Genomic DNA, 18182 nt, shown 5'->3' on the forward strand with positions numbered 1-18182 from the left:
AGGGCTTTGTGCCTTGGGGCTCATCTTCTAACCACTCAAAATCACAAAAGAGCCGTAAACTAAGGCCTGAGCCTTGGTAATACAGCTTACAGCCTGAAATACCTGAGGTTAGAACCACTACAGAGCGAAAACCACAAACTGAACAACATATATCGTATCAAGCAGAAAAACTGGAACAAGCAGAGTAAGAATGTAAAATAAGCACAACCAAAGTTAAGAAAAAGATATTGGTAATAAAGGGGCACCTAGGTGCCTCAGTCTGTTAAGCATCCAACTTCGGCTTATGTCCTGATCTTGTAGTTCGTAGGTTTGAGCCCCGCATCAGGTTCTGCACTGACAGCCCAGAGCCTGGAGGCTGCTTCAGATTCTCTGTCTCCCTCTCTCTGCCTCTGCCTGCTTACATTCTCTCTCAAAATAAATAAATAAACATTAAAAAAAAGATATTGGTAATATGAAGCAAGAAAAAGTCACAAAGAGATCCAAATGAAAAGTATATATATATATATATCTTGAAAGAATATATATATCTTGAAAGAAAGAATAGTAGATGGAATAAATAGCAAGCTGAACATAGCCACAGAATAAATTATAAAATTGCAAGAGCAGACTGAGGTAATCTCCCAGAAGGCAGAGAAAAAATGGGATAAGAGATAATTATAGAAATAAATATAGAGATAAAAGTAGACAAGCTGACATATGGAAAATAGGAATCCAAAAGGAGAAAAAAATAAAGGGAGGGAAAAATGTTAAAGGAAATAATAAAAATAAATATCCCTGAATTAAAGGGAGATGAAAGAACTCAAAGGCAAAGAATTGAGTGCCCAATAAGAAAAAGTAAGAACTCAGATACGGTCTTGGAAAATTTAAGCTCATGAAAGAGAAAGAGATAATTCTGAAAACTTCCAGACAAAAAGAGCATATCTCCTACAAAGTTACAAAAATCAGACGGGCATCAGATTTTTTAACAGCAACACCGGATCCAAATATTTAAGTGTTTTCCAGATATCACTCTGTTACTGATTTCAAATTTAATTCCACTGTGGCCTGAAACCGCACTTTGTATGCCTTGAATCCTTTTAAATTTATGGAGACTTGTCTTATGGCTCCAAATATGGTCTATCTTGAGCAGACACTTCACCTAAGAATATATATGGATGGCAAATAAGCACATGAAAAAGACACTCAACACAATTAGTCATTAGGGAAATGCAAATTAAAACCATAATGAAATACCTCCAAACACTAACCATACCAAGTGTTGCCAAGAATTTGGAGGAACTAGAACTCCCCTATGCTTCTGGTTGGGTTGTGAAGTGGTTCAACAACTTTGAGAACTAGCTTGGCTGTTTCTTAAGAAGTTAAACATAAACCTACCATCTAACCAGCCATTCCACTCCAACATGTTGTCCAAGGAAAAAGAAAGTTTACGTTCATTCAAAGACTTGTACCTGAGGAGTGCTTGGGTGGCTCAGTCGGTGAAGCATTGAACTCTTGACTTTGGTTCAGGTCATGATCTTGTGGTTTGTGAGTTCCAGCCCCACATCAGGCTCTGCTGTGACAGCCAGGAGCCTGCTTGGGATTCTCTGCCTCCTCTTTCTCTGCCCCTTCCTCACTGATGTGCACGCACACCCATGCCCGCTCTCACTCTCTCTAAAAAACAAATAAACTTAAAAAACATTGCTCTTTATAAATAACAACAACAACAACAACAAAGACTTGTAATTGAATGTTCCTAGCAAATTTACTGGCAATAGCCCAAACTGGAAACAATCTAAATGTCCATTAACAGGTAAATGGATAAGTAAATTGCGGCACATTCATATAATGGAATACTAGTCAGCAATACAAAGGAATGAACTATTGATACATACAATAACATGAACAAGCTACAAACTAATAATGATAAACAAGACAAAATAAAAGAGTACATACTGTTTGACCCATTTATATAAAATTCTAGAAAGTGTAACTTATCTGTAGTGATAAGAAGCAGATCAGTGGTTGCCTAGAGATGGGGAAGAAAGGCAGGGAAGGGTGTGAGAGCATGATTACAAAAGAGCAAAAGAAAACTTTTGGAGGTGATAAATATGTTCATTATCTTCATTATGGTGGTGGTTTCACAACTGTATCATATACTAAAACTTATCAAAATGCACACTTTAAATATGTATAGTTTGTCGTATGCCAGTGATACAGTGAGAAAGTTGTTAACTGAAAAAGTTGTCAAAAAAAATTTTTTTGTCTGAAATAGATGAAATGCAGGTCCCCATTTTTTATTCAAAAAATAAACAGAAAAATTTAAAAATACAAATATATATATGTGTATATATATATATATGTGTGTATATATATATATATATATATATAGTTTGTTTAATAATGTAGAACTCAAACTCTAGATACTAACAACACAGTGGTGGAGAGAAGCCAGAGGGATAGGAAATGATGTGTATCAGTTGGAGTCCAGGCAAGAGGCAGAAACACACAGCTATTGTTGACAGAGAGGATTTAACATAATTAAGGAATAGCTAGCCAGGTTTTAAAGAACTGAAAAATTTAAAAGGGAAACATTACCAGCACACCAGCCCTCCTTTCTTCCAGTAGAAGCAGTCTGTTCCAGTGGCAACAGTTGATTCCAGTTTGCCATGTTCTGACATTCATGCAGCAGAAGAACTGTGGTAAGTTGGGTATTAAAATTGAATGGTATTTCATTTTGCATATAATCCAGATGGGTGAAGTCAAGACTTGCTTTTTGACACCAGTATGTACCTCACACTATATTTTGCCGGTTCTAAGATGCCATTGGTTGTAAGTTGCGCCATCGATTTAAATAAGTTTTCTTTTTTTCTTGGAAAAATACTTTTTTAACCCTACCTATGACATCGATCATATACAATGTGTAATAGGTCAACTTATAAGATATCAGAAAGCTTATTGTATATAAGTTCGGCTTAAACACACCTTTCATGAATAATTGAGACAAAAGCCTATGTAGTTCCCTATTAGGGTTATCGGAAATTACTAACCGCCCTATCTCACTTCTGTGACCTTGCCTGCTTACTAAACAGATAACTTAGGATGCAAAACGCTCCCCCACCCCCTCTACCAAGATCTGGGCTAGGCAAGACCAACATGTAAAACGTCACGTACTCACTGCCCTACAGCATCTCAGGTGTCTAACTATGATTGGTCATTTTATTTATTTTTTTTTAATTTTTTTTTCAACATTTATTTATTTTTGGGACAGAGAGAGACAGAGCATGAACGGGGGAGGGGCAGAGAGAGAGGGAGACACAGAATCGGAAACAGGCTCCAGGCTCTGAGCCATCAGCCCAGAGCCTGACGCGGGGCTCGAACTCACGGACCGCGAGATTGTGACCTGGCCGAAGTCAGATGCTTAACCGACTGCGCCACCCAGGCGCCCCTATGATTGGTCATTTTAAACCCTCTTAGGACAAAGACCTTTAAATTGAGAGGTTCCCGCCAAAACTAACGTCTTTATGTCACAATATAATTGGCTACCATGAAGTGTTGTAAATTGTAATTGGTTAACTAAATAATGACGTATTCTGACTTGCTAAAATCCATATAAGCTCACTGCCACCTTTGTTCAGGGCCGTTCTCTGCACCTTTCTCCTTAAGATCAGGAGATCAGGTTTGGCCTGGCCGTGAATAAAATCTTGCCTCGCTTCTGTTCAGCGTCTGGTGGTTTTTTTGACAGCACCCTGTTTCAAATGATTATAAAATAAATCTTGAACTCAGAAATCATAAATTATAAAAAATAAGAATCAGAACTGAGGAAATTTGTTATTTATACTATTTAACAAACTTTCCTGTTACTCAGCAAGTAAATGCTTTTAATGCTTTGATGATGGTGAGATTCTTTACAAACATTACTTTTACATTTTGAAATAAACATGTATGGTTTTGCACAAAGTCGTTGCGTAGAGGTAAGGATGGATTGTAAAAGATTTTGATTAATAGTCTTTCCCACTAATTAAGATAACTTTTTTTTTTAACGTAAGCTATTTAAGCAGTAACTTTCAATAGAAAACAAGGCGAATAATTTATATCCCCAAAAGGGGGAAAATACATATTTTATTATATACTTTCTAAAAGCTTTCAAAGTGTTTTATTTGGTCACCATTAAAGGTTGCTAAAATTTCATCACTTTATTCTCTATGAAAATGTAGGTGTATCCTAAATAAGTATTTAAGTAACATTATACTGGGCACAAAACACTATGTGCTTACCTAAGACTTAAAAATGAGAGGTAATGAGAGGTAGCCCACAAATTGTAGAATGTGAATATTAAAACAGACCTATTAAAATTTTTTTTCAACGTTTCTTATTTATTTTTGGGACAGAGAGAGACAGAGCATGAACGGGGGAGGGGCAGAGAGAGAGGGAGACACAGAATCGGAAACAGGCTCCAGGCTCCGAGCCATCAGCCCAGAGCCTGACGCGGGGCTCGAACTCACGGACCGCGAGATCGTGACCTGGCTGAAGTCGGACGCTTAACTGACTGCGCCACCCAGGCGCCCCAAAACAGACCTATTAAATGGAGAGAATAGAATTTCTGTTACGTGTATAGAAAGGAGTAAACTTTGATTACTTGGGGGATATGAGGAAAAAAGAAATCCCTTCACAACACAATAGTTATTTTATCTGTAAAAATGGTGATTATCATGGTTTACTCCAGGAGATACAAAGACAATAATCGTTTCTGAAAATGTATAATTACGTCATAGTAGAAATACTGGCCTCCAGCTGCAATTTACTTTTAAAAGTTGTAGACTGTACCTGGATGGCTCAGTTGGTTAAGTGTCCGACTTCAGCCTAGGTCATGACCTTGCTGATCCGGAGTTCCGGAGTTGAAGCCTCGAATCAGGCTCTGTGCTGACAGCTCAGAGCTTGGAGCCTACTTCAGGTTCTGTGTCTCCCTCTTTCTCTCTCTGCCCCACCCGCACTTGTGCTCTCTCTCAAAAATAAATAAACATTTAAAATAAATAAATAAAAATAAATAAATAAAAGCTGTAGGAAAAGTTTGTGTGTGTAATAAAAGTAAAAGTATTCCCTACTATTACCTGTAACTTTCATCAGAGGTTAATAGTTTTATTACTCTGAAATCCTCAACAATACAAGTATTTCAGTATTCAGTTGATAAACATGTTGTTTTAAATGTCACTTTCCCAGAGAGGCCTTTCCTGAAACAGCCACCCCCTGACCCATCTAAACTATGTCCTCCTCCCCTTATCCTCTGTCATGACACTCTTTTACTGTCATAAAGCATAATAATTTTAAATTATGCATTAATTCATACGGCTCTTTATTTAACACCACTCTCTTCCTACCCAGCATGGCTGTAAACTGTGAAGGAACTACCATGCCTTTTGCTCACCTTTTTGTTCAAGCACCTAGCACCATACCTGGCACCTCGTAGGCACTTAATAAATATTCATTAGATCTATTCATATTTCCTCAGTACCCTTACTCTACTACTCTACCTGCCTCTTTTTAGTGAACCCCCACCCTTCCCAGCTCCTCTGTAGTCCCTGACTACCGGAACTAGACCATCACTGAGAAGCAGGAAACTGATGCAGAAACTGAAGCAACCAGCTGGATGCCATCACCACAAGAAATGAGGAGGAAATGCCCACACTCTCCAGAAATGCTACAGAAAATGGGGAAGGGCTGGGGAAAGAAAGGTCCCTGACCTCAGTGTCCTCAGAACTAACAGCTGGCTTTGCAGGAGGTCCCTGGGCCTGGGACCTCTGTTCTCCTACGGAATTGGGGAAGAGCAGGTGGCAGAGGGATGCCTAGAGAACTGAAAGGGAGAAGGAAGGTGGTGAACACCTGGATTTGAATTTAGACTCTGCCATTTACTAGCTATGTCACTTTACAAGTAGGCTGACATCCTCAAAGTTTTCAACTGGAGGTACTGTCGCCCACCTCCTATTGTTACAATTAAATGTTACAAACAAGGACACTTAAGAGTGTGCACATAGTGACCGACCCACACTATGGCCTCCGTCAGTGGAATGCAGCCTCCATAATTATCTGATCCTGGCCTTGAGCTGGATGAATCAGCTGCCTTGATCTTTTCCTGTTTTGTAGAATGAATCATCGACCAAATTTCTTCCCAAACAATAAGGTATCATATCTTAAATATGTAAAGCTATAGTGTGTTTTTTTTTTTTAATTTTGTTTTACCATAGGCCATTGAAGAGACATTGTTCTGTTCCTACCATACCCTCATACACTTAGCTTGAGTATTGGACGCTCGGCACGCTTTTCTCCCAAGATAAAAGATGTCCATCTTACTGTCTGTGCTTTGGGGCCTGAGTCCATCTGGAAGGCCACTTGCAAAACCTCCAACACAGTTTTAGACGGTGAATGGGCCTTTGCCTCTTATTAACAGTACCTATAGAGAATATTCTTCTATAGAGAATTTTTTCAAAGCACTTTCATATATGTTATGTTGTTTACCCTCACAATGATGATGAACCAAGGCTGGAATTATGAGCATTTCCACCAGTTTCTTCTCTTACTTTTTTTTTTTTTATGTTTATTTATTTATTTTTTTGAGAGAGAGACAGAGAGCATGAGCGGGAGAGAGGCAGAGAGAAAGAGGAGACAGAGAAAATCCCAAGCAGGCTCCACGCTCAGCACAGAGCCCGGCACAGGGCTCATCCCGTGACTGTGAGATCATGACCTGAGCAGAAATCAAGAGTCGGAGGCTGAACCGAATGAGCCACCCAGGCACCCCCTCTTACTTTTTTTTCTTAATCTTTCTTTCTTCCAGAACCCAGGTGAAGGAATTAATTTATCTGCCCAAAGTAATATCACTATCACATGAATATTTGAAGGAATGAGTGAGTGAATCATAATGAGCTGGTACGTCAGGAATCTAAGACACTAACCCATGCTGTTCCTGTTTTCTTTCCTTTCCTTCTTATTATCGTTTTCTTCTTTCTTTCATTTTTCCCTCTGTTCTTTCTTCCTCTCTCCCATTTTCTGGTAACTTCTCATAATCTGCATCAGTTTTTGTGTCCTTCCCCTGGGACTCGGGAATGCAATAGTAATGACATTAGAGAACTACAAGCCTCAGAGAAAATGAAACATAATAGCCATTGTTTTTTATTATTTCTGCAGTGTCCTAAGTACAATTAAAAGAAAGCCAGCTTTCATCAATCATGCAACAACACATTAGCTGAACTGAGCTGGTAACAGACTTTAAATGTTCAAGTAAATATTTGCTGGCTTACGTTGGCATGTTTTTGCCTTTTAAACAAACTACCATATAATCATCTGAATATAAAACAGTCAAAACTGTATAAACTAGCCATAACTTGAAAACTAAAACTTGGAAACCTCAAGTCATGTTATTTTAGTTAAAAAGCGATGACCCTGAATCTCCTTTTTTACATCTAGAATTTTTTTTAAAGATTTTATTTTTTTTAAGTAATCTCTACATCCAACATGGGGCTCAAGTTTACAACCCTGAGATCAAGAGTCAGGTGCTCTACTGACCGAGCCAGCCATGTGCCTCCCCATCTAGAAAAATTTTGAATAGATAAAAGAGAGAAAACTCTTATTGAGGATGCCATCTTCAAGCAGAATTTATATTGTTTTCTTACAAGGAAAAAAATAGGATTCATAAGCCACTTTGGGTGTAATATACTGAGTATGGATTAGATTATTTATATCTTACAAATCTGGCATCATCAAATGTACCAAATTTCTGAAAAATGTGATTATTTGCACTTTTCCTCTTTAGCTTTAAATACTAAAGCATTCCACCATCTGCACTAGGAACTTTTTATCAATATGGTCTGCCTGCAGAATAGTATCGTGTAATGTTAGCAAAGGCATGCTATCAATTATCATTTTCATCCCCAAGTAACGTTTGAAAAAATAAAACCCTAATCATGTAACAAGTCCAGTCAATTTAACGTCAAATCAAATATTCCTTGACATTTTGACACAATTTTGACTTACTGAATAAATCCCGTTATAAATCTCTCATAAACCCTTCAGATTTTACATACTGTTTTAAATATTATGCTTCTAAGGTCTGTAGATTCATAACAGAAACCAGAGACTATCAAAGGTTAACTAAAGCATCTATCTTTCAATAGCATTCCTCACTGATTACCTCATTTTGAAATCATCTAAGAAGTAAGCTGTATGCCCTACCTGAAGATAAAGGGGGAAAAATTCTTCAACTGAGAGATTTTATCCCCAGCCTGAGCAAAGGGAAATTCTCCAGGGCTGGTGTCTTTTTCAGGGTACAAATCACAGCACTCATAGCTAAATCATTAGCAGAACTAACCAGTCTGACACACATAAATCATCACAAAAACAATAGGTGCTCTTTATTATTTTCTTCATAATGACACCTAAAATTACTGAGTTTATATTCTTGTTTATTGTCCGTCTTCTCACTCTAGAAAGAAAGCTCCATGAAAACAGAAATGTTGCTCTTCCCTTTCACCCAGTATCTTCGGCACCAAGAACAGGACCCGTGCAGAGTGGGTACGTAGTACATATTTGTTAAATAAACACAAATTTAGTTCAACTGGCAGAGAATTGCCTTAGTTGTATAATCACAGAACTTTATATATTGTCCAAACTTCCAAAAGTTCTTTGTAGCCCAGATCAACACTGGTACTAATTTCACAGCTAGTTTATGGACATATTTCATCTGTGTTCTTAAGTATTAGAAGACATCTGTAAAAAACTGTCTTAGTTATTTGAAAACTAGAAGATAGTGCCTAACTCTAACTTCAATAATAATACTATCTTCAAGGACACGTTCTCACATTCAAGGTTTTAGCTGTTGTTATGACCATTGCAATCTAAATACAACTTAGAAAACCTAGTGAATTTCCCCATCACACATTCCCTCAACTACAGGACTGTGCCCCTGACCTTGCTGAGGGCAAGGTGAACCCTGATTAGTTCCCTGTATGTGGAAACGATTCAGTATAGATATAAGAGAAATGTTCATTCGTTCACCCCTCAACTCCCCATTTCTTCTGCCAAAGCACATCGCAGGCCATAAAGGCCTATTCAAAATTTAAGTGTTACTGTTGATACATATGATTGAGTTTTGTTTTCAGCAGTGAGAGGGAAAGTGGAATGAATTTGGACTCTGAAGGCAAAGAGACCTGCAACCAAATCCAAGTTCTGCTGTTTACTTGCTATTTACAAGTCTCTGGCTAGCCTTTGAGTGTGCTTCCTAATCTGTGAGCCTCCACTTCCTCCTCTGTAAAATGGGCTACCACCTCATAGAAATCTTTCCGAACCTTTTTCACAACATTACACACCTTGAAACTGAGAATGTTTTTACTGTAAAGGATGTTGCTGTCCACAGTGAGATGTGACCAGACCAGAAGGCTCTGGCCACCCAAATCAGGTCCTGCTTTGCCATTGCAAAGGCTGAAGGGAATGTCATTTTGGTATCCCATTGCTAGTTAGGGCACATTAGTATTCCAAACCATGCTTTTTGGGAAGCTCTGCCTTGTTTTGCAGGGGGGTGTGGGTGGGGGGATAAATGTGAATCTTCCTGATCACTAGTTCCCCTTCCTCCCCTAGATCAAGGACAAGCAAAACAACGTGTTTATCTGGTGCCCATCTCCCTGGCTGAACACTCCTCTGAAGGTGACCGTTGGACTGTGCCAGAGCAGAGCTGTCCACACCAAGTGATGCTTCATAGCAACTCTGTCTTTGGTGAACTTACTGGCATCCCCTTATATATAAGCTGTGGCCTGATAACCTTAAGCATAGCTCCATAAAGTTCCTACCCAAGGCCACGGAGTCGACTGCTGACTAGCAAGCTGTTCTCTACTTTGTACAGGTGTCTATTTGGGGAGGGAGAAGGTAGAAGAGCCAGTGAAGGTTTGCTTAAACTATTCTTACAGCGAAAACACTGGCTGTCATCACAAAATATTAAAAATTAAAGTGCCAGAGACGGTTTTTAGTGGCCCTGGCTTTTACAGGTGCTGAGCTTTTGAGTAATAGGGGAGTGTCTTTCCAGGAAACTGCAACCTTTTACCATTGCAACAGCGGAAAACATCTGTGGCAGGAAGATATTTTCTGAGCTTACTGCTACTTGAATGTAGTGATGTTGTGCCTCCTAAAATTCCTACCTTGCCTTAATTGATGAAAAAGAAGTACCATTCAGTGAGCCTCCCCCTCCCCACTATATGTGTCAGATATTCCGCATGTTATTTTCAGTCTTTACAAGCACTCATCAAAGTATCGCTTTCCCCCATTATACAAATGATGAAACTCAAGCACAGGAGTTTGCCCAAGGTCACAGAGCTAGAGGGGCCAGAGCTGGGATTCCAAATCAGTTCTAACACTCAAGCCAAGACTTTTCTGGTATGCCATATTCTCTGTCCAGTAGTAACAGAGCTTCTAAGACCTAATGAGTTTTTATTCTTTAAAACTGAATTTTTAAAAAATGTAAGCAGGGCACTAAGAACTCTGCAGTTTAATATTAATATTGGTGGGGCATCTGTGTGGCTCTGTTGGTTGAGCATCTGACTTCGGCTGAGGTCGTGATCTCATGGTTCGTGAGTTCAAGCCCCACACAGAGCTCTGCTGTGACAGCACCAGGCCTGCTTTGGATTCTCTCTCTCTCCCTCTCTGCCACCTCCCTGTTCATGGGCATGCACATGTGCGTGTTTCTGTCTCTCTCTCTCACAAATAAACATTTAAAAAATTTAATATTGATATTGATATATTACTGGTCTCACATGGACAAGAACTAAGACTAGGAGAGTAGACCAGGGCTAGATCAGGAAGTGGCCACAAGGAAAAGAGAAACAAGATAAAGAAGTGGCCTTACTCCCTCTTATCATGGGCCCCATCAACACACTGGAGACTAGTGGTATATTCAATAGCTACATATAAACATTTATTTATTTTTGAGAAACAGTGTGAGTGGATGAGGGGCAGAGGGAGAAGACACAGAATCCGAAAGTAGGTTCCATGCTCTGTCATTACAGAGCCCGATCGATGTGGGGCTCGAACCCACAAACCGTGAGATCATGACCTGAGCTGCTTAACCAACCGAGCCACCCAGGTGCCCGTCACAAATGTTTAAAGAAAGGCACCCATGTAATATTTAGAGTTAATCCTAATACATGTAGACCAAGGTTTCTCAACCTTCACTCTGTTGACATTTTGAGTTGAATAGTTCTTTGTGTGGGGCTCTCCCGTGCATTGTAGGATAGGCAGTTTTTCGATGAGTTGATTTTTCCCTTCAAAATAACTATTAAATAACTAAGTACTAAAATAAGCAGCAGCAGGGGGTATCGTGTGTGAAAAATACCTCCCGGAAGTACAATTATGTTATTCCTTTGTTTTTGTTTTTGCTTTTTGGACATGTCTTATTGAAGCAAAATTGCTTGGTATCCAGTATAGTTGCCTTTCCACGTAGGTGTAATTATGATTGGCACTTTTTCACATTTCATCATCCACAAATTGCTGTGTGCCAAAGGTCAATTATTTGGTGTTATCTAATCTAGAATGAAGCTTACATCTATGTGAATAAAGGTGAGTGCAATGGGAAGAAAAAATAGGAATCTTCAAAAACATAAATACATGCCTTAAAGACCTTACTCATATTTGACAGTGGGCCTCCTTTGACAATAATAATTACCCATGCCAGCCACTGTGAAAGTTTATACCACATGGGACAAGTATGGTTTTTTAGTTTTGTTTTCAAATGCAAGGTCACCTAATGTAGAACAATAGCTAGAAAAGTTGGAATAAAAACAATTGGATAACATCACCTGTCTCCAATTTTAGGATGAAGGAAATTGACTTCCAGTAAGGGATTAGCCTATTGCTTTCTCCTTTTCATCTTCCTGGATCATCCCTCAGTACCAATTGCTCAAATTGTCTTTTACATTCGTCACTTAAAGCTAACTACCTGAGATCAGATGCCAGTGAGATTTGCTTTAAATTAATGGGAGGGGGTGAATACCTGAGATGAGATTAGCTATGTGGTGATACTGAAGATGGGTAATAGGTACATTACACTATGTCCTCTGTACTTTTCTGCTTGCTCGGAAATGTCTGCAATAAAAAATTGTGTTTCTTTAACCATACTCCAGTGAAGAGAGTGAATCTACTAGGCTGAGCTATTACCTTCCCTGTCCCAACACATCAATCTTGGCCTCCTTATCTGCTTCCCTAGCATCTGATAAGATCGTGATACTGTTATGAAAAACCTCACCATTTCACATGTGTCCCGGATTCCATCATGTCTCCTGAGAGATCTTCTAAAGGCATCCTCTCTCATTCCCACATCTTTAATCTCACCCCATTGACTCCTATCCATCTTCTTTACACTCAAGCTTCCTCATCTTAATATAGGCCTCACTTGAGGGAGCAAAAACCTTTTGTGACTATATGAAAATAAGCACATTTTTATTTTTGAAAAATCCATATGAACTAAAAGTCGGCTTTAAAAATCAAGTTGACGGTGGTTCAGTGTTTTGTCGACTTAGAATGACAGTAACATATCTCAGCAACATGTGTTAGAAATACTACACAATACAAAAAAAAAATGCACTTTTTCAACTAACTTAGTGGTATTGACATCAGAGAATGTTTAGGCTGGGAGAGAAACCTCAGGTGAAGAAGGAAGTGTCCCTGATGATAACAAACACAACTTTGCTTAGAAGGACTGGGCACGCTCCCCTGAGCCAGGGTGAAGACCACAGTCTTTTGGGCACTGCTCTTCTGTGATAAAGCCCTGGGGTATTTCTTCAACGTAGTCAAATTCTAAGTACAATGCGATGGTAGGGGAAAAATGCTTTATGCATCTTTTGCATTTTGTACTGTATGCACTTGAGTTGAGAAACAACTAGTTGTTTCTACCAATAATTAAAACACAAAGCAAGAAAATCTTAAAACACCTCACCGTCAGAACAGAGGTTTTTGGGGGGAAAGGGAATGTCAGAGGAGAGGAGGGCTTAGCGGAGGTGGCATCAAGAAGACAGGAGCCCCACAGAAGGAGGCCTTCAGCTCCACCCAGACTATGAGTTGTAATAGAAAGTGCACTGTAGTTCAGATCCCTGAGCAGCCACTACCTGTTAGTATTACTGGATCTCAGTTGCCTTATCTATAAAACATGGCAACAACCAGGATTGTTCCATGGATTCTAGATCAAAGTGCTCGGCATAAGCAGGTGCACCATGAAGAGTAAATTACTGCGACCGCTGGGATACCATCTAGAGGACGTTCAAGCCAGAGCAGTAAGGGCTGGGGCGGGTGACTGCAAAGCGGCCTGAACCTGCAAATTTCTCCCTTAGAGACCCTTAGGCACAAGTCCCTCTGCTTTCCTCGTTTGATCTTTGGGCGGTCAGCTCCAGGCTATCATCGGAGCTGCTGACTCAGGGAAAATGGGAACTGGCATGACCACAGGGAAATAGATTTTTTTCCTCCGTACTCAAGAGGCCCGAAAACCAATGAGTCTGAAATGGCTGCTGCAACACTTAGGAGCAGCAGCCGGGTGTGGGGGATGGGAGAGTGTCAGGAGTGGAGGGCCGAAACTTTGCCCCAAGCAGCATCCCCGGCAGTGACCTCTAGCACAGAACAGGCACAAAGTGCTGAGTCACGGGGAGGCGGCACCGCGCGCCTGGAGGCGGGCCCGGCGCAGTCACGTGGCGAGGGCTGTATCACAACAACGACGCGGCGTGCAGCGCCGGCCGCCCGCGCCGCTTCCTCCCGCTATCGAGCCGCCCTCCGAGCATGCTCAGCTCGGCCGCGCGGTTGCTCCGGGTCCCCAGCTTCACTGCTCCGTGGTCCGAGTTTTCCAGGCGTCCCTGGAGGCGGGGCTTGCGACTGTCGGGGCTAGGAGGCGTGAAAGGTGAAAGCGTCGTCTTGATCGCCAGTAGCAACGGTTGGTTAGAGCCTACTGAGTCCGGCTTTTTTTCCGCGGAAGATGTGACCGGGAATCCGCTTTGAGCAAGGCCTGAAGAAGAGCTGACTCTGCAGTCTATGGGCACCGTTTCCCGTTAGTGGTCATTAAAGCCCTGAACGATCTGTCTGGGGCTAGTCGCTGAAAACCTACTCGTAGAAGTACCGAAGAAGTAAACCTAAAAATGAAAAACACTGTCAAATAGAGGGGATTGACTGTTGACTGTAATTCCGTTGATCTGTGCTGGGGATTTTTTTCTCCTTGTAACAGCAATTGATTAAGGCACTGTGGCGGCCACAGTTTACATTTGACATAACTGCCAAATAGTACCATCATGCTGCACCCCATTTGGGATTGTCCTGAGCCCAGGGGCTCTCGGGGGTGCTTGTTTAGAATTCGAATGAGAGGCCCCCTTCTGTGTCACCCGGAACCTGGGACTGAGTGACTCAAATTACAGCGCTCTCACTACATGCAGTGCTATCTAGAATTTTGGCTAGACTTCAACTTAAATCTCTTACTGAACCCCCCCCCCCCTACCTGTTTGTTCATTAAAATGAAACTGACACTCTCCCAAGAGTCCAGCTTCAGGTATTGTGAGGAAATGCAACAGGTGTAGGAGAAGAGTGCTTTGCAAAGCGTAAAAGTCTACACCTGTGCTGTTTCAATTAAGTGGAATGCGAGTCACAAAGATAATCTTAAATTTCCCATTAACCACCTTTAAAAACGGAAAAGAAACAGGTGAATTAATTTAAGCACATACTGTATCTTAACATATCCAAAATACTGTTAGGGAAACATGTAATTGATATAAATTATTAATGAGGTGTCTACATGCTTATTTTTGTACGGTCTTTGAATCTGGTATGTGTATTACACTCACAGTAGGTCTCTTAGGCCACTAAGATTTCAATGGAAATACTTGATCTGTATTTCCATTTTATAAAATTAACAGGCGAAAAAGTAAATTCATATTCCCAACCTGCTCCAAATTTATGTAAAAGTTTTCCAGTAACCAAATGGAATTTCAAGTTTGAAATGTACATTTCAGTGGATTAAAATAAAGCTAAAATTAGTTTTACAAATTAGAGATTCCTCAGATGCTTGGTAGCCACATGTAGCTGATGGCTATTGTATTGAACAATGCAGGCCCATGCAAATGCTAGATTTTGAGAATAAAAAATGATCTTTTAGATGTCTCACTTGCATGTGAAACATGAGCAACACTGCTCTCCTAGATCCCCACACTACCTGCCTTCCTTAGGAAGTAAGATACAGAGGAAGCACTTTTCTAGAATCGAAGATATAAAAGGCATAAATTAACTCTATCCCAGAGGAAGTCAGTGTAGAGATACTTTTAAAATTATTCTATCATAATGTAGAACTAGAGGCATGTACAAATGCAACCAAATTAAGGAGAGAAATAACTGGGACTGAGCAGATAAACAGGAATGTGTCAGGTGGAGATTTCCAAGCAGAAAAGTCAGTGGAAAGCCAGGACCAAACAAGCCTGGTGATGTTGGTGCAGAGGGTACAAAGAAGAGTGGATGCAGCAGCTGAGGTCGAGTTGGCTGTGAACAAATTAGAATGCAGCTTGGTTTTTATCCTTGCTATGTGCTGGGGATTGAAACCTCTCCTGAGCTTCAAACACCCCCACAAATCCACGCCCCCCCACACCCCACACACATACACACACTCCACTGTAGGATTATACCAAACCTTGGGTTTCCATGTCCCCAAGCCCTAAGAGGGGCACATCCAATAGGAAGGGTGTGGGAGAAGGGACTTCTGTCATATAGCCTCTCAGCAGTTAGTTAATAAGTGCTTAAGAAATGTTAACTTTGTAGTTCATGGAATACACTTTTGGCCTCATGTGTGTGATCTAGTTGCTGTCACTTTCTCCCTCGCTGACACATCAGCACTCTGTCAACACATATTTATTGAACAATAACTTGGGGCTGAGATACTGCCTTCCTTCTCTTTCCCACCAGGATAGGGTCAACCCCAGCTGCTTCTAAAATCCTCTACTCTTTTGTAAGCTCACATGAACATCATTTTAGTCACATAATGGATGAATATTAGGTTTGGATGAGGGATATGCTTTTGGAGAAGATTCCTTCAATAAATCCATCTGTAGATGTTGACAAAGTCCCTTTTGTTTCAATGAATGGTGTCTGTGCAAAGAATATAGGTCAAATAATTACACAATACAGAAATACTTGTCATATATATACATATGGTATAAATACACAAGCTTGTATTTCTCTTAATAACCAGGTAATGTATTGGTCATCAACTCTATGCACGTCTGCATCGTGCACACTCTTACAACATAAAAGATAGAATTAATGTAAGTTTACACGGGTGTAGAAATAACTTGCCCAAGGTCCCACAGTCAGTAAATAGTGGAAACGAGAATTGAACAGGTGTTTTATCTGACTACCAAGCTACAGAGTCATTACCATACCTGGCTGCCCTCACCTGTTTTTTTATAAGTGTGAGGGTTTTTCTCACCTCACAGAGAATATAGAGTGTTGTTCATTAATTCAAATGATCACATTTCTTCTCCAACACAAAGTTTATCTCTTTGGATTAGAGAAATCGAGTTTCCACACATTTCCTTTGCTTAGAGGGGCCAATCTCACTCTCCCGGCCCCCGGTGAGCTCCTCCCCTTCGACTCCGCCCCAACCACGCCTGCGCACGCCTCCTCCTCAGCCTCCTCAGTGTTTCTTTGGGCGCTTGGCCACGCTTCCTCTTCTGCACCGCCTTCTTTCCCCGCCCCTCGCCCGTAGTCTATAAAACCCGGAGCTACGGATCGCGCCTCGGCGCGGCGAGCGAGCAGATAGGAAGACTGGGCATGCTCGGTGGCGGCGCAGGTCTTGGTCACAAGTAGGAAGAAGCCAGTGCACGACACTGGCAAAGAGAAGCGGGAGCCGCTGCCGCACCGCGGCGGTGGGGTCTGTCGCCACCGCCTGGGAGCAGGAGCGGGGCGGGAGCCGGAGCTGGCGAGGCCGCCTGGCCGAGAGCCGCCCAGTCTGCCCTCCTGCCCTCTGCCTCTGTGCCCGTGCGGTGCGCCGGACCCCTGAGTCGGTCACCTGGGCGGCAAGGACCCGCGCGGGGGAGCGGGAGAGGAGCGGACCCTCCCTCTCTCCGCCGGCTGCGGCACGAGGGCGCCCCCGCGGGGCGGAGCAGCTGCTGCCTCCGGCGTCTTGTGCGGGCAGCTGAGTGTCCGTCTCGCGCCCAGCGCCCCGAGCGAGCGGCAGCCGTCAGCCCCGAGAAGGAGGAGGGGGCAGCCATGGGGCTGCTGTCCCAGGGCTCGCCGCTGAGCTGGGAGGAGACCAAGCGCCACGCCGACCACGTGCGGCGGCACGGGATCCTCCAGTTCCTGCACATCTACCACGCCGTCAAGGACCGGCACAAGGACGTGCTCAAGTGGGGCGACGAGGTGAGCGCCCACGGCCTCCGCCCCCGCCTGGCGCCCCTGTCAGGCCACCCCGCGCCTCCTTTGTTCTGCGAGGCGCGCCCCGGGTCCCCACGGTGGTCCGTGTCATCCGGTGTGCCTCTAGGGTCCTCGGACGAGTTGTCCCTGCCCTCGCCTGGCGCGCGTCCGGGGTGTGGGGCCCTGCCTGAGCCTTCTCACCAGACTTCTCCATCCCATTCATTCATTCTTAACGGGTTTCCCCCTTTATTCAAAAAAACGGGGTAGGCGCTGGGAGGGCGCGAGCTTGAGCAGGTGTGACATTTGGTGCTTCTAGGAGTTCTCAGTCTGATACATGTGCCGGCCGCGTTTCGAGATCTACCGCCCCGTGTAAAAATGGGTTTTTGTGATCAGTGAGAGAGGCACAAAGTTGTCCTAGAAGGCCCATTGCTGCTAGGAGTCAGGTTTTAAGGATGTCCGCTTCAGCCCCATCTCATGCAGATTACGTTTTAAACCTCCCAACTTCTCATCAGTCACCTCGCACCCTCTTCACCCTCCTCCCTCTTCTGCTGCACCACCTCTGTAGAAATTAAGGCTCGGTTTTCCTAAAGGGAAGGAAACTTCCTTGTCCTGTTTAATTCTAAATGGGAATTCTTGAAGCTTCACAGTTGGGATTTGTTAGTGGTTTTCCGTGGCCTGGATCCAATGTCTAAACTTTACAAATCAATGCTTCAACATGTGTTCTGCCTAGAGGTGAAATGTTTTTGTATTCTCAGTATGTTGAACCATCGTTTATGGGAAAGATCTGGAAAGCATTGCCCCTT

The 18182-nt window shown here is 42.2% G+C and overlaps 2 protein-coding genes and 1 long non-coding RNA gene across 5 annotated transcripts in view; 2 read left to right on the top strand and 1 right to left on the bottom strand.

Annotated features, from left to right (window-relative positions):
- Positions 1 to 6897, top strand: part of KLHL31 (kelch like family member 31) — a 123675-nt gene extending 116778 nt beyond the window's left edge. For all 3 annotated transcript variants that reach the window (XR_003419554.2, XR_003419553.2, XR_003419555.2), the window contains one exon: positions 6806 to 6897. The gene's annotated coding sequence lies outside the window, so the exon portion shown is untranslated. The remainder of the gene's footprint in view (positions 1 to 6805) is intronic.
- A 4037-nt stretch (positions 6898 to 10934) lies between these two features.
- Positions 10935 to 16699, bottom strand: LOC128315616 (uncharacterized). Its single transcript, XR_008298558.1, has 2 exons — positions 16454 to 16699; positions 10935 to 14120 (listed from the first exon to the last, which is right to left on the bottom strand). It is a non-coding gene; the product is annotated as an uncharacterized LOC128315616 (long non-coding RNA).
- Positions 16700 to 16767: 68 nt separating this feature from the next.
- Positions 16768 to 18182, top strand: part of GCLC (glutamate-cysteine ligase catalytic subunit) — a 50145-nt gene continuing 48730 nt past the window's right edge. The window contains exon 1 of the mRNA XM_015070134.3: positions 16768 to 17385. Coding sequence (XP_014925620.1) covers positions 17236 to 17385 — 150 coding nt within the window. The 5' untranslated portion in view covers positions 16768 to 17235. The remainder of the gene's footprint in view (positions 17386 to 18182) is intronic.

The sequence above is a fragment of the Acinonyx jubatus genome, chromosome B2 (genome assembly GCF_027475565.1).
Source record: "Acinonyx jubatus isolate Ajub_Pintada_27869175 chromosome B2, VMU_Ajub_asm_v1.0, whole genome shotgun sequence".
Lineage (NCBI taxonomy): Eukaryota > Metazoa > Chordata > Mammalia > Carnivora > Felidae > Acinonyx > Acinonyx jubatus.